The sequence below is a fragment of the Eptatretus burgeri genome, chromosome 13, assembly GCF_056783735.1.
Source record: "Eptatretus burgeri isolate ZD-2024b chromosome 13, Ebu_testis_v1, whole genome shotgun sequence".
In the NCBI taxonomy this organism is placed as follows: Eukaryota; Metazoa; Chordata; class Myxini; order Myxiniformes; family Myxinidae; genus Eptatretus; species Eptatretus burgeri.
In genome coordinates, this window is record NC_140973.1 from 32,606,600 (window position 1) to 32,623,002 (window position 16,403).

Consider the following 16,403-nt stretch of genomic DNA (forward strand, 5'->3'; position numbering starts at 1 on the left):
GTTGCGAGGGCGAGTTGTGACGGTAAAGGTCGTGGCTGTTGTTGTGAAGCGGCGTTGCGGTTGGTGGTTGTTGTGTGATGGCTGTTGAGACGTGGTTGGTGGTGGTAGTAATGGCGGCTGGTCCAAAATAAAGATAGTAAAAGAAAAACGGCTATCCTGAAGGGTCGCAGCCCGAGTGAATGACATTTATTCCCTCTAAACAACGGGTTTGGGCCTAACTACACATATACTTACAGAGATATCTCACCTAAGGGACCTGAATGGTGGTTTGTGAATTTCGTCAACCACAACACTACCCCCTCCCCTTTTTACAGACTCGTCCCGAGTCGTCAAATTTTCGTGTGCCATCATGTGTAGTTTTCCCCAAGTACATTTTACCTACGGATCCCTGAGTGCGACATTCATGGTATTCGTGTCCCCAAAATAAATAACCTGAGGGCTGAGTAACTACCTAAACAAACTCACTCACACGGACGACTTAAATAAAATTGGCGGCGCTAAGACAGACATGCCGGGGGCGCACTCATATGTACAGTACATCTTAACCTTAACTTACAAATTTTACACTAAACCATGGCCCAGGATCAATGAACTCTGCAAAAAGAAAGCAGTTAGCAGGGAGCCAGGCTGCTCGCATGCAGTCTCTGGCTCAAAACAATGCAGGTGACAGGGACCGTGGCTGGCTGCTCACACGCAGTCCAAGGCCTTCCCTTTTGAACTGAACGCAGTGAACCACAACGGTGCATGGGCTGCACAAACGTAGTCTCCGTGCCAGCTCAAGTGGCACATGCAATGAACACAACGAATGGATGGATGAATGGTTTGAACTGAACGCAGTGAACCACAACGGTGCATGGGCTGCACAAACGCAGTCTCCGTGCCAGCTCAAGTGGCACATGCAATGAACACAACGAATAGATAGATGAATGGATGGACGCAAACACGGTGCACGGGCCGCCACTGCAGGCCCGTGTTGTAGCTGCCAACAGGGCAGTTCTTGCAGCTTGCAAACTGTTGCTTTTACGATGATCCCGGCGCGCATGGAAATGAACAGGGGGGGGGGGGCAAAGCAAAATTGAACGGGGCTGGTGAACGTGGGCAGTGGGCATGGCAAAGGCAGCAGGCAAACACAGCCCGCAGAAGAAGGCCGCTGCAGGCAAACACAGCCGGCAGACGAACTGGCCGGCACAGGCCTTGCAGAAAACAGCTGCAGACGATCCAGCCGGCACAGGCCTTGCAGCACAGCAGCTGCAGACGATCCAGCTGGCACAGGTCTTGCAGCAAAACAACAGCTGCCGATAAAGTGGGCCGGCCTTTGCCTTGCAGCAACGCAGCCAGCAGATGAAGCTGGCCAGCCTTCGCCGTTCAGTGGAGGTTGGTGGAGGGAGTGCGGTGGTGCTGGCCACTCGGAAGGCGGGCTCGGACCTACCCTACGGTCTCCCTCCCAACCTATCGCCTTTGCCTGTCACTGTCCATACCCACTCCCTTAATTTGTCCAAACCCCAATTTAGCCCCAACTTATTTATTATTATTTTTTTTACTTCCCCACTATAAATCGTCCCCTAACCCCCTTTATCGTCCTTGTTCGGCTAACCTATCCTGTCACCTAGCCTACTCCCAACCCCTACGTTCCCTTCCCGGAGGGGAATAAGGGAGAGCTAACGTCCTGTGTCGAGGCCCAACGAAGCCTCAGAATGGCCTCCCCAGACGTTAGCGATCTAACCCAAAGTGGGTCCAGCGGCCCACAACGAGAGCGAGGGGATGGATGGTGCGGAGGGGTACATCTCCTAATCTACCCTAACCATTTAACTGTTAAACTACCCCGGGGCTTTCAACAAGTGCCTCTCGCTTAAACTATTGGTTCTAACAACCCAGATTCCCGTCGCCTGTGTTGGTGTCCTCACAATTTCGGGCCTCGCCCCCCAATTTTCTCTCCGTGCCCTCACACGGTCTCATGGCTGGGACACGTGGCTCCCTTTGGCAGGCACGACCCTCTGCCGAATCTCCCGCTATGGCACCCCCGGGCACTACACTGCCTCCGAGCCTACCAGCTCCCTAACACCGGGGAGTGGCCCCCCCATGGCACCTCCCCTGAAACGCACACGTGGCAGGCTGGCTTCCCGGGCCCCTTTCCGAGGGTCACCCGTGCCCACAACACTGCCCACGCGGCTAATGGCGCCCCGGGCCCCCGCACCAAGCAGACGCACCCGTGCCCACTACGCTATCCCGGCCCCCCATGCGCCCTTGGCCTACCACGGCCGACTAGCCTGGTGCCTGGGGTACCCACTCAGCGATACTCACCTTTCGCAGCCACGCTCCCAGCCCGTCAACAGGGCTCCTGCACCCCTCCAAACGGGTTTCGAGCCTACACACCCACCAACAACAAAACGACCTCCATATTTGTTAATTTGACTAACCCCCTAACTCTCTCTACACTGACCCCGGGGGTCCCTTGGGCGGGAGTCACTCCTCCCCCCAATCACTCATCGCACCATGCATTCCCCATTCGCTCCACTCACACAGACCCGCTGGCTTCACTCACTCATAAAGTGCTCACCTCACAACTCACCAACTCTTCAACACACACACTGCTGAACTCTGCCATCCTCCTAACTACCTCCCCTAACTAACTCGTGCTCCCACGTCGTCCCTTAAACTATAGCACGTTCCATTTAACCTACGTAGCTAAGCTACGTCCCCTCTACACATTCACAAGTCTGTCACTGTCCTCGAATGTCCCAAAAATCAATTTCCCAACCTAAATCTGGCTACAATCCCTCTAACTAATCCATTCCACGGACTCCATGAGGACTTACCCCTGCCCCATGAAGTCGGTCTAACTAAGCTAACCCTTCCCCCTAACTAGTTTCCATCCTGTGCCCTGGGTCAAGGGGGTCTTCCACCCCTTGCCCAGGAATCCTGCGCACCCGAAAGTGAGGCTTGCTTTTTTTTTTTTTTCCATGCGCATCACCAGCGCGGCAACTCACAGCTCGCGCACTTTGCACCTGCCCGTGACGTCATGCAGCTGCACGTGTACCTCGTCCCTCCTTGGACGGTACCATCCGGCAGGGATACCCCTCCTGCCGGATTCCAACCCCGCGTGCAGCCATGACGTCACCGTGCGCATAAAAAAAAAACACAAGCCCCACGTCTCGAGGGGTTCCCCACGCGAACACATGTGCTTTGCCCGTTGGAGCTTAACACACACGATCGCGTGGAGAACCCGTCCGGTCCAAATCCATAATCCTGCCTAAACTTTGTCCGTCCGCGGGATCGGCAAATCCACCGCGTGCGTTTCCGGACCGGGACTTCACTCTCGCAAGCGAGCACGTGGGGGCCTCGTGCGTTGCACAGCACGGACCTCATGCTCACTGCTGGGTGAACCCGGCACGGTCCCCGAAACAACTACAGCCGCTACTCGGCTTTCTTTCCTTACATGTCGCCGTCGTAGTCTCCATTCCACCCACGCACACCTGCGTGTTACGACGCTCATACACCATTCCATTGAACTCACACCGGGAGACGCGGCTGCATGTTCACACATGCCCACCGACATCTCCCTTACATACCGCTCTCTCACACACACGGTCTCCCTTGCACTCGGCCGTTCACTCACGCATGCCATTACCCTTGCACACGTGGCTCCCCTCACTCGCGGCCTTCCACTCACTCGTGCCTCACTCACACACGCGGGGGCACTCAACCGCGGTGTTTCATCCATACTGGCCGTTTCATCCACACACACGGCCTCTTCCACTTGCGGTGCCCCTTTTACACACGGCGTGCTGGGAAGCACGTACTCCGGCACAATCGCCACCACACCACTCACACACGGGGTCGCTTCCACACACAGGGACGCACTCACACCTTGCACCACACACACAGGGACAACTACACTGGGGATTCGTGTCCCCACAAGGGTCTCCGGGGCCTCTATACCCCCCAAGCTCTCCGTGCACCCGTTCGCAGCACTCCTCCTCCCAACCTCGCAAAGCACGACCAAACTCACCTGGTCGTGACTCGCCTCAAGGGGGCATACTCCCTCCCCTCGTTCCTGGAGGAGGCCATCCCGCTGCTCGCACCGGGTCCCTTCACGCTCCGTGAGTTCCAACCTCATCGTCCTCCACTACCTCCGTGTGTGTGTGTGCGTCACTTACCCCGTCTTCATCGTGCAGTCTTCCCTCTGTCGTTCCCATCTCCCGTGTCTCTGCCAACTCAGTCACCTCTTCACCCTTTATCTCCCTTGTCTCAACTATTATTTCCGTCTCTTCCCTTGTTATCTCCCTCGTGCACGTCTCCGTCACCCCTATTAGTTTGTCCCTCTCGGTTACCGTCACGACCCTCGCCCAACACGTTCCCCGAATTATTTTTTCACCCGCCTCCACCGCGGGCCCGACAGCCGTTGCACCCCCTTCCAGCTCGTTCGCTCCCACACGTGGAGTCGCCATTTTTAGCTCCCTGGTCACTGCCTTCATGCCCGCCTGCAGGCTTCGGCCGATGTTCCGCGTCTCACCCCGCAGCTCTTTCATTCCTTGCGCATTTGTTTCCATATTAGTTTTCATGCGTTTTATTTCGTTTGTGAATGTATCCATCTTTTCGTTCATTTGTTGTGTATTCGCATCCATCCTCGTTTTCATTTCCGCATTCATTTGTTGCGCATCCGCATTCATCTTTGCCAGCATGGTGAATAGCTGGGCCATGTCGGGTGCGCTTGGGTGAGCCGTTTCGGCAAGAATCGGGGGATTTTGGTGGAGAGGGGGAGGGGAGGTGTCATCCACCGCGGCCGCTGCCGCACCTATTTCGGGCTCTGTGTTCAGTTGGGCGAGTTCGTTTTCCTGTACAACCAACATTTCCTGCACGGGGATTTCGTCCTGAGCCATGGATTCTGCACATTCTACATCCATTTCTAATACCCCCGGCTCCCGCTCGCCTTGAGACGCCATCTTGCTTCTCGTAAAGGGTTAATTTAGCTCGCTCGTAATTTGGAGGGAATCGGGGGTCGCTCCTCTCACCCCTGGACTGATTCCCGTGAATTTAGCTGGAGACAGGAGAGCCCGTTTTCCCGTTCTCCGATACCAGTGCCGCGAGGAGGGCGATGAGTTTGTATCGCACGACCTGACACTAGTGTTGCGGATTCGCGCCCGCCGGCGTGCGAACGGCCACGTAACTCGAATCGCGGCACGTCGCCCACCGGACGGACAATCCCGTCGTGACCCTCTCGGACTAACGCCGGGAACCAGTCACGGGTGGACCTTTCGGCCTCACCACGATCGTGCCAATCGGCCCCCCGCGTGGGATAGGGTTGCTCGCCAAATTCGACCTACCTAAGTACCCACACAGTGGGTAGACCGGGCGATCGCACCTCGCCGCAGGTCGACTTCGGACACGGGCCACTTTAAGCGACCCGTTCCGTACTATCGGGATAACCGAGCGGTGTTATCGTCGGCCTCGACGGTTCGATTAATTATCGGGCGTTTTAGCCCACGACCAACCCTTTACGTGAAGTAAGATGGAGATTCAATAGAGGAAAAGACGAAGCGAAGTGGGAAAACAGTTCAACATTAAGCACATTTATTTCACGATGAACGGAAAGCACACATATACAATTACACCAAAAGCAAATGTAAAAGAAGAAGAAACACAATATTACACAAAAAGCAAATATAAAAGAGAAACACAATGCAGATCTATTACCGACTACGCGAGCACACGGCAACACTTATGCAGTTTTACTTCACAGACGGCGCCGACAACACATATACCCAAAGCAAAAGAAAAGGACCACCCTCAAGGATGAGGCGGGCCTGGGGCCGAGACCGCGTCGGGCCTACCCGTCTGGTGATGAGCCGCGAAATGGCGCTGGCGCCCCGACTCCGCGGGCCTCGCTGGGACTGCCTGGTATGGGGTGGGGACGGGGCCCCCTTCTCGCACTATCTCAGCGCGGGGGGAAACAGGAGGGGGTTGTTGATGCTCGGGGGATGGAGGATATCTCCCTGTCTCGGGTCCCGCGACGAGCGTCTCCACCACGACCTCGGTCGCGCCGCCGGCCTCTCCCTCCGCAGCTCCCCGACTCCGACACGAGCACCCCCTTGACCGCCTTCGCCGCCGCCACCTCTCCACAGCTCCGTCCTCTCACCCTCTCCGTCTCCTCTCTTGACTCGTCCAAACTCTTCACCGGCTCCGCGAACTCCCAACTCCTCACTGGCTCTGCGAACTCCCAACTGCGAACTGCGTTGACTGACGAACGCAGCCGTTTATATCCCCCGTGGCCTCGCTCCTTCACCTTTGACCCTTTACCTCCGACCCTTCACCTCTAACTGGCTCCCCATTGGACCGAGGAAAAGTGGGCGTGAATGCTTTTTGATCCATGAATTTGCATATAGCGACCACACTCCAACGTACCTGGAGGCGGGGCCAAATCGCCCCACGCTCACTGATAGGACGGAACAGAAGTGGGCGTGAGTCGTTTTTGATCCGTTTTCTTCGGAAAGGCCGGCGCTTTTGCACCCCTGCTCGGTGCGCGCCCTGCACGAGTCCAGTATCGGTGCCCACAAGTGGCACGGGAATAGTGGTGATGCGATGGTTGCGAGGGCGAGTTGTGACGGTAAAGGTCGTGGCTGTTGTTGTGAAGCGGCGTTGCGGTTGGTGGTTGTTGTGTGATGGTAACACTGTGTGCTATGGTAACACTGTTCTGTGCTAACACACAGAACATATAACAAGGCAGGAAATGAGGGGTGGGAGAGCGAAGCATAAAATAGTGGGGAACAGTGGCAATAGCAGATTTGTGGAAGGGAGAGGGATGGGGTGGGGTACACGGGGTAAACAAGATGGTACTAAAGGGAGTTTCAGGAAGGAAAGCAGGGAATTTGAAAGAGGTGGGTTTGGGGTGGATTAACGGGGGTAGAAAAGTTCATGGTTTTGGATGGGGGAAGATAACAGATGGTGGTGAACAATTGTTTTGAAGACCTGGAAGGAAGCGTGGCAGAGAGTGGGAGTTTGTTCCAAAGATGGGGAAAAAGAGGAATGAAAGAGTGAAGGTGAGCAGTGAGTCTTGATTTTGGCAGTTTCAGCAGAAGGGGTTTTTTGGCAGACCGTATATGCCCTGCAGCATTATAGGGGGTTAGAGCACAGACAGAGCAGCGGGGCCAAGGCCGGAGAAGAGACAGCAGAAAACAGAATGACCACCGACCTGCCTGCAGTGAGAATGAGAGGCCCAAAGACCCGGCTTCATCGTGGGGGAGATACCAATGATCCTAAAAGCCTTGGTTTCCACAGCGTGAAGTTGAGCGAGGTGTGAAGCAGTCGGAGCACCATCCCAGAGGAGAGAGCAGTACTCCATCAGGCTGCGGATGAAATCTTTGTAAGTGGTTAGTAGGTCAGTTAGGTTGGACAGCCAGCTCTCGGAAGTGTCTTCAGTCGTTCCCTATTTTTCCGTTTCCTCATCAAAGAGCTCACTGTGCTCTTGGGAACTTTAAACACTCTAGACATTATTTTCTACCCTTCCCCAGATTTATGCCTCCTCACAATTTTATATTGGAGTTCTACGGCCAGTTCCTTCGACTTCATGGTAGAGTTTCTGCTCTGACATCCACTGTCAAATGTGGGTCCTTATATGGAAAGGTGTGTTTCTTTCTAAATCATGTCCAATTAAACAGGTAGACCCCAATCAAGTTGTAGAGACATCTCAAGGATGATCAAAGGAAATTGGATGCACCTGAGCTCAATTTGGAGTGTCATAGCAAAGGGGTTGAATACTTACTGACTCAAGACATTTCAGGTTTTTATTTTTAATTAATTTGTCAAAAATTTCGAAAAACATGTTTTCACTTTGTCATGTATGGGGAATTTTGTGTTGATCGGTGACAATTTTTTTTATATTTAATCCATTTTAAATTCAGGCTGTAACAATAAAATGTGACAAGAGTTGAGGGATGTGAATGCTTTCTTAAGGCACTGTAGCTTCCAATACCATTTAATTTTAAACCAGAAGTGAATACAGTGGCTCATTTGATAATTATCCTGATTATCTGATATCTGATTCTGATTCTCCTGATTAACTTATTATTATAATGGGTGTGGACGATTAAGCATCTCAATGTTACAATTTTTTTGTGCTGTGATATCCAAATTTTTCATCAAAAAATTTCACTTTCTTTTCTCCCCATGGTATGATATCAGTTAATCAGGAGAAGGTTCTTGGGCCAATATCCTCTCTGCCTCAATACAGCCCATGGTTGTCCCTCGAGACGAGCTACCATGAAAATCCCTGCAAGATCTCAAGTGGAGACGAGAGTGTGATTCATGTTTCCAATGACCCACTCATAAAGGTAATGTGCAAAACCCTCACCAAGAAAGTTTCATTATGAATAATGGAAATAGCTAACGTTCATGAAAAGCCACAGATATCTGAAGTTATTGCATGTGTATAGAGCGAGGGTTGACATACCCCCCCCCCCATTCCTTTTCCAGTGCACACACTTATCTGGAATGTATTATGATCTGCATTTTGTTAATTTGTAAAGTGGATATCGTTGTTGGCATCCAAGCATTCTTTATCAAAAATGATTTTTAAAAAGTTTAAAACTGCATGCAGTGAGGCAGTAAAGCAATTTTTTGGGCAAGGTATAATGAGAAAAATGTTATTATGAAGTTATGTAGGTTTTTTTGAATTTTAAAATGGTAATGCCATGGTTAAATTGCAATGCAACACCATAAACTGGGGGTAAATTCGGCAGTTTTGAAAATTTTATTAAAAAAAAAAATGACCGTTTTTACAGCCATTTTTCCCTGCTGTGCAAGGGTTGGGCTTTTTCTTGAGGCAATGTTTTTATGGCCGGATGCCCTTCCTGACGCCAACCCTGGTCGCGTCTTACGACATACAGGGATATGGTTCACCTATTCTAAAGCCGCTGTCGTACCTTGACGTTTTAGCCAGCATATGGAAACGTATCAAAATGTATGTAAAACGCTGGCGTACGCTGAACTATTGATGTTTTTTTTCAGTTTTTGGCGTATTCATAACGAGTTGGACGTATGCATAACGTATTTGTAACGTACACAGAATGTTTCGATAACATATACATGACTTATACCAACGAATGCTTAACATGTTGTTGGCGTTCACAACCTATGCCCAACGATAGTCGAACGTATGCATAGTGCGCAGCAGTGTATTGCCGACGATCATGTGGCGTATCCTATTAAAAGGCTGCCGCTCGACGATTCAAATCATAACCGCACTAGACATCGAAGTGTCAAGGCCCCGTCACACCTTGACGTTTTAGCCAGCGTATGCCGACATATGAAAAATTTGCCGAATACGCTGGCACACGTCGAATACGTTATGGGTTAGTTTTGTATACGTTAAGAGCACGCTGACGCATGCTGGCATACGTCGTAGTGCGCGGAGCACGTCAACAAATTTTAAGCATGCTCAAAAATTTTAGACGTATGCCAGCGTATGACGCACACGTTCCGCATACGCTGGCCATAAGTTGTAGGCACGTTATGCGATCGTTGACACACATCAACACACGTTACTTGTAAGTTACTCATCAGTCGAAACACGTCGAGGTAATGTTTAGTGTACCCGAAACATATTTCTAACCTATGAGTAACGTGCTTTGAACCTATGAGTAACGTGCTTTGAACCTTTGTGTGACGTATCTCCAACGCATTTTGACGTCTTCCGGACGACCACAGAACTTACTGAACATGTTACGAACTTACAGCTACCATATAATGGCGTATTGGCAGCGTTTAGGGGAATTGGTGTATAAAAATGGGCTTCACAGGAGGAACCCGTCAGTGTTCCAGACTCCATGTTTTTTTGTTTTTTTTCTTTTCTTCGGCATGACTGTGATGTTGACATCTCAATTTCTAGTGCGGTTTTGATTTAAATCGTTGAGCGGCAGCCTATTCATTATCTTGTATTATAACCGCACTAGAAATCGAAGTGTCAAGATCACCTTCATGCCGAAGAAAAGAAAAAAAAAACCATGGAGTCTGGAACGCTGACGATAAACATTACCTCGACGTGTTTCGACTTATGAGTAACTTACAAGTAACGTGTGTCGACGTGTGTCAACAATCGCGTAACGTGCCTACAACTTATGGCCAGCGTATGCGGAACGTGTGAGTCATACGCTGGCATACGTCAAAACATTTTGAGCATGTTAAAATTTGTCGACGAGTTTGGCGTACTACGACGTATGCCAGCGTGCTCTTAACGTATACAAAACTTCCCCATAACATATTCGACGTGTGCCAGCGTTTTAGACAAATTTTTCTTACGTCTGCATACGCTGGCTAAATCGTCAAGGTGTGACAGCGGCTTAACCGGGGCATACACCGGGACCAGTACACTGGTACTCATGTCGCCGACCTTGGAAGGATGACAGGCTGAGTCAACCCCCTGGTGTTAATTCAGCAGCCAACAGGGCTTGAACTCAAGACCCTGGGATCCCAAGCCGCCATCCTAACCACTAAGCCAACACCAGGCTGAAAATTGTATTTGATCGAAAAAAATTCCAATAATTCGAATATGAAAATTTATCATTCAGATCTTGTGTGTGTGCCAACAAATTGTATATGTGTGTTTCATGTGTGTATATACTGTATATCTATAGTGATAAATGTCAATGTGTGTGTGTCTCCTCCATAACTTCAAAACCATGAAACCAAGCAGCCTGGAACTTTGCATGCACACAAAGGGAACTCCAAGGAAGTGCATGAATTAAAATTTGGTATTTGGGTCAAGTAAAACACCCCATTTGAAGATAATTAACGGCCTTATTTAATTATATCCTCCTTCAGATGCATCTTGGGCTGACAGGATGGCCTAGAGGTATGCACCCCTCCGTCTCAGCTGTCTTGCCAAGGTTTGATTCCCGACCCAGCTATAAACTGTCATCCCGGTGTTTCACAGGCAGGGTTATTCATTAATGTGTGTACTGTCCCTCGGATAGACATTAAACGGGCGTCCTGTCTGCCAGCATTTGTTGGTGGACATTAAAGATCTCATGGTGTCCTTCACAAAGAGTTGGCAAGCCATCTCCGGCACCATGGCCAAATTCCAAATTCCTGCCCTAACTAGTCAAACATCAGGCCTGGCCAGACAGTTTGTGAAGACTCGGGCCAAGCATCCCTTGGCCGACTCAACAATGTGGGATAATAGTGGCTGTTAAAAAAGAAGACGAAGATCGGGCGCATCCTCGGACACCTCCAGGAATCCTCGGTCACTTCTCTCTCCCTCGCTGGGGTCTTAATGTGCCATTTTGTTTGACCTGCTCAACAATGCCTTGAGTTGGATCAGGCCGTAAAAGTTTATTAATGATAAAGTTGCCCAAAATGTTTTTTTCCACTTTCCTCACTTATATCAGGTCAGGCCAGATTATATTTGTGATTTGTCACAGGTACGATGTAAACATGTACTGGCCTGTTTCATGGTCGGGTTGTCGGTGACTAAACCATCTCCCCAACCAGGTTTCCTGGTGAGGAGGGTGTATGGATATGGATAACCCAGCAGGATTAAAAACAAAACCTGGCAGAGGACAGAGGAGCTCCTTGTGAGCCAACAGCCATCCATATCTCGTGCCCAACTGTCTCTGTGGACGTCATCCTGCAGTTGGGTTACTTTTTTTTTTGGAGGTTGGTGGCAGGATTTGCACTCTGGCCACCGTAACACCCTTCACTCTGCAAAACACAAGAAAAATGCAAGGAAAATTGAAAACCCACTCCGTGGGAGTACCTCCTGTGCAGCTGCCCTTCGCAGGGCAACTCACCGGATGACAGGATGAGGCCAAAGCCTTCGGGACCTGCACTCTTTGATGATGGGAGGAAAACCACAGGGAAACCTTCCCGGGTCAGATTGTGGTAATGTCTGTCGGGGTGGTGCTGAGGTGTCGTCCACCAGACGGTGGTCTCCTTGGGTTAACCTGAGGCAGTCCCTTAATGTGGGTGCCTGGTATGTCCTATCCCTAAGGGCCCTGTCACACCTTGACGTTTTAGCCAGCGTATGGCAAGGTATCAAAATGTATGTAAAACGCTGGCGTACGCTGAACTATTGATGTTTTTTTTAAGCTTTGGGCATATAATAACGTGTTGGACGTATGCATAACGTATTAGTAATGTGCACAGAACGTTTCAATCACATATAGATAACTTATACCAACGAATGCTGAGTGTGTTGTCGGCGTTCACAACCTATGCCCAACGATGGTCTAATTTATGCACAGCGCACGGCAGCGTATCGCCGACGATCACGTGACGTAAGCTATTCATAGGCTGCGGCTCGACGATTCAAATCATAACCGCACTAGACATCGAAGTGTGAAGCCGCTATCACACCTTGACGTTTTAGCCAGCATATGCCGACGTATGAAAAATTTGCCGAACCAAGCTGGCACACGTCGAATACGTTATGGGTAAGTTTTGTATACGTTAAGAGCATGCTGGCATACGTCGTAGTACACTGGCGGACATCATAGTATGCTGGCATACGTCGTCATACTCCCAGTACGTCGAGAAATTTTCAGCATGTTGAAAATTTCTCGCCGTACTCGGCGTATGACACACGTTCCGCATACGCTGGCATAAGTTGTAGGCACGTTACGCGATCGTTGACACACGTCGACACACGTTACTTGTAAGTTACTCATAAGTCGAAACACGTCAATGTAATGGTTAGCGTCAGTGTTCCAGACTCCCTGGTTTTTTATTTTTGTTATTTTTCTTCGGTATGACGGTGATGTTGACACTTCGATTTCTAGTGCGGTTATGATTTAAATCGTTGAGCGGCAGCCTATTAATTATATTATATCTTAACCACACTAGAAATCGAAGTGTCAACATCACCGTCATACCGAAGAAAAAACAAAACAAAAAAAAAACAGGGAGTCTGGAACACTGACGCTGACCATTACCTTGACGTGTTTCGACTTATGAGTAACTTACAAGTGACGTGTGTCAACGATCGCGTAACGTGCCTACAACACGTTACTGATAGGTTAGAAATAAGTTTCGGGTACGCTAAACATTACCTCCATGTGTTTCGACTTATGAGTAACTTACAAGTAACGTGTGTCAACGATCGCGTAACGTGTCTACAACTTATGGCCAAGCGTATGCAGAACGTGTGAGTCATACGCTGGCATACGTCGAAAAATTTCAAGCATGGAAAATTTGTCTAACACCTCGGCGTACTACGACGTATGCCAGCGTACAAAGACGTATGCCAGCGTGCTCTTAACGTATACAAACTTACCCATAACGTATTCGACGTGTGCCAGCGTTTTAGCCAAATTTTCCATACGTCAGGCATACGCTGGCTAAATCGTCAAGGTGTGACAGGACGTTAAGAGAGGATGATCACCTGTCTCTGTTAACATCTGAGCTCAAGCTTTTGAACATCGGTATTGCAGCACTCTCTGAGCTTCGGAGACCGGATTGCGGCGAGATCATGGCGGGTGTTCACACCAACTATTGTTCTGATCGCACTGATGGGTACCATGCTCAAGGAGTTGCTGTAGCTGTGTCCAATAAGCTGACTCCAATGATAATTGAGGTAACACCGGTCAACGAGCGTATTATGAGACTAAGGATTCGTCACTCCTTGGGTGTCATTTCCATGGTCTCTATATATGCTCCGACTGAAGCAAGTGACCTCACCGTGAAGGACGCATTCTTTGCCACGCTTGAGTGTGTCGATGATCACTGCCCCAGGCGAAATACTCTTCCAGTCTTGAGGGATTTCAATGCATCGAAAGGAACTGATGGGGATGGTTGTGAAATATGTGTTGATCCCCATGGGTCTGGAACTGTGAACCAGAATAGCTTTAAGTTCCTTTACTTTGCAAGAAGTCATGGACTTAAGGTGGCTGGTTCATGGTTTCAGCACCCACAAGCTCATCGCTGGACTTGTTATTCCAACACTGGTGGTGTGACAAAGGAGATTGACCATGTGCTTGTTGATGGTCTTTGGAGGATGATCTGGACCTCCAGGGACTTCCAGAGTGCTCAGTTCCTCAATATCGACCACAGGCTTGTTGAAGCTTAAATCTAGGAGAATAGTACCATCTCAGCCATGGCTGGATGTTAGCAAGCTGAAGGATGAGAGGGCAGCTGAGGAGTTTGCGAACAGGTTGAGTGGGGATTTGGGGGGTCTGGGTGCTTTGGGGAATCCTGAAGAGTTGTGGAGTGCCTTCAAGACCACCATCCTTGATGTTGCCAGTGACTGTCTTGGAACTCAACATGGGGCAGAGAAGAATTTTGTCTCTCAAGGGACACTGGATACCATTGACAAGAATCACAGGGCCAGGCTTGATGGCAGAGCTGCGGTGTTCAGGGAGTTGAGGCATAAAACTGTACGTGCGCTAAGGGTGGACAAGGTGGCCTGTGTGTGAGAGGGTAGAGCATTACCTGTTGTCATGTGATTCTCGTTCTACTTACAGGGGAATTTGCACATTGCGTTCCTCCAAGCCCATCCCTCGGTGCACTGCTGTCAGAGTGGAGGGTGGTGTGCTCTTGACAGAGGAGTCTGGAGTGAAGGCCCGCTGGGCCGGTTACTTTGAGCAGCTGTACCAGGCTGATCCACTCGCTGTTGAGTTGGATGTCAGGGGTGTAACTTTCCCTATTGTTGACCCTCCAATCAACTGTGATCCACCTTTGTTTGTGGAAACACATGCTGTGGTGAACCAGTTGAAATGGAGTGAAGCTCCTGGGATCTGTGACATCCATGCTGAACTTCTCAAGGCTGGTGGAAATGCTGTACTCATTTTGCTGCATGCAGGTCTGTGCTCTGCTCGGAACACAGGCATCATCCAAATTGACTGGAAGAGGTTCCTTGTTGTCCCTCTCTGAAAAGGAATGGGTGATCACCAGGACTGCAACAACTGCCGAGGGGTGAAAAACTAAGTGCCACCCTGCTCTCAGTGTCAGGCAAGGTCTTTGCTCGGATAATTCTTGATGGGATTCTCCACCATCTACTTGATCACCAGCGCCCAGAGCAGTCAGGCTATACACCAAAGAGGTCAGCAATTGACCGTATCCTTGCCCTTCTGGTCCTCACCGAGTGCAGACGAGAGTTTCATCAGGAGCTGAAATACAGCCTTTGTTGATCTCTGGAAAGCGTTTGATTCAGTGATTTGAGATGCCATCCGGGGGATTCTTGGTCTTCGTGGGGTGCCACCAAAACTGATCGATCTCATGTTTGAACGGTACTCTGATGCTGAGATGCTGTGAGATGTGGTGATACCATCTCCAACTTATTTCCAGTTGTTACTGGGGTTCGTCAGGGGTGTGTACTGGCCCCCACACTTTTCTGCGCTTTTATGGACTGTATTCTGGGGAGAATGTTGGAGAGATCAAGCTGCGGTGCATCATTTGGGAATGTGAAGATCTCTGACCTTGATTTCGCAGATGATGCAGTCATCTTTGCAGAGACTCTAGATATCCTTTTAGGCACCCTCAACATGCTGAATGAGGAGTCTCAGCCACTGGCATTACAGGTTTTTTGGGTCAAAACTAAGATCCAGGTTTTCAATGACATATTGGATGGTGCTATCTTGTCTGTACCTGTTTGTGGTGAGGATGTTGAGGTCATGGAGAGATTCACTTTCCTTGGCAGTGATATTGCTGTCTCTGCTGGCTGTGATCCAGAGGTCAATAGACGTCTGGGTTGGGCCTGTGGAGTCGTAGATTCACTGGATCATGGCGTGTGGCATTGTTGTTACCTTTGCAGGAGGACGAAAGTCTGAGTCTACAGGCCCTTAGTGCTTCCAGTCTTGCTCTACGGATGTGAGACTTGGACTCTGACCAAGGATCTGAGATGGAGACTTCATTCCTTTGGTACCAGGTCTCTTCAGAGAATCCTTGGCTATCGCTGGTCAGACTTTGTGTACAATGAGCGGTTGCTGAGAGAGACTCGATCAAATGAGATTTGTTACCTGCATAGTCCATGAGCGTCAGTTGTGGCTGTATGGACATGTGGCTCGTTTCCCTGATGCTGATCCTGCTCATCAGATTCTCTCAGCGAGGGAACCTCGTGAGTGGAGGAGGTCAATGTGCTGACCACGTGCCTCGTGGTTGCAGCAGGTTGATCGGCATCTCAAGGAGATGGGGATGGGCCAGGCATCTGCCTGGGGGATGGCCAGACGGAGGCCTCTGGAGTACCGGCGGAAAGTGGACGCAGTGACACGCTGCTTTGGCTCATGCTCCCATACCTGACCTGACCTGATTCATATCATCGCAAGCCTCATATACATACTTATGAAGCACTGTGTACATCACTTTTGTTTGTGCTATTGTTTTTTAATTTGTTGCTTGGAGCAATTCCATGCATTATAATATGATGTGATCTTCCTTGATGTACTCTCTCGGAGTTTGTCGGATTGGATCACATGGAC

The 16,403-nt window shown here is 49.9% G+C and overlaps 1 protein-coding gene and 1 long non-coding RNA gene across 7 annotated transcripts in view; one reads left to right on the top strand and one right to left on the bottom strand.

Moving 5' to 3' along the window:
- The window catches only part of SHROOM2 (shroom family member 2), a 218,042-nt gene that overhangs the window by 179,738 nt on the left and 21,901 nt on the right, over positions 1-16,403 (top strand). For all 5 annotated transcript variants that reach the window (XM_085851971.1, XM_085851966.1, XM_085851967.1 and 2 more), the window contains one exon: positions 8,179-8,327. In XM_085851971.1, the coding sequence (XP_085708097.1) occupies positions 8,179-8,327 (149 nt within the window). The remainder of the gene's footprint in view (positions 1-8,178; positions 8,328-16,403) is intronic.
- LOC147014203 (uncharacterized) overlaps positions 1-16,403 on the bottom strand; it is a 51,243-nt gene that overhangs the window by 18,349 nt on the left and 16,491 nt on the right. The window lies entirely within an intron of this gene.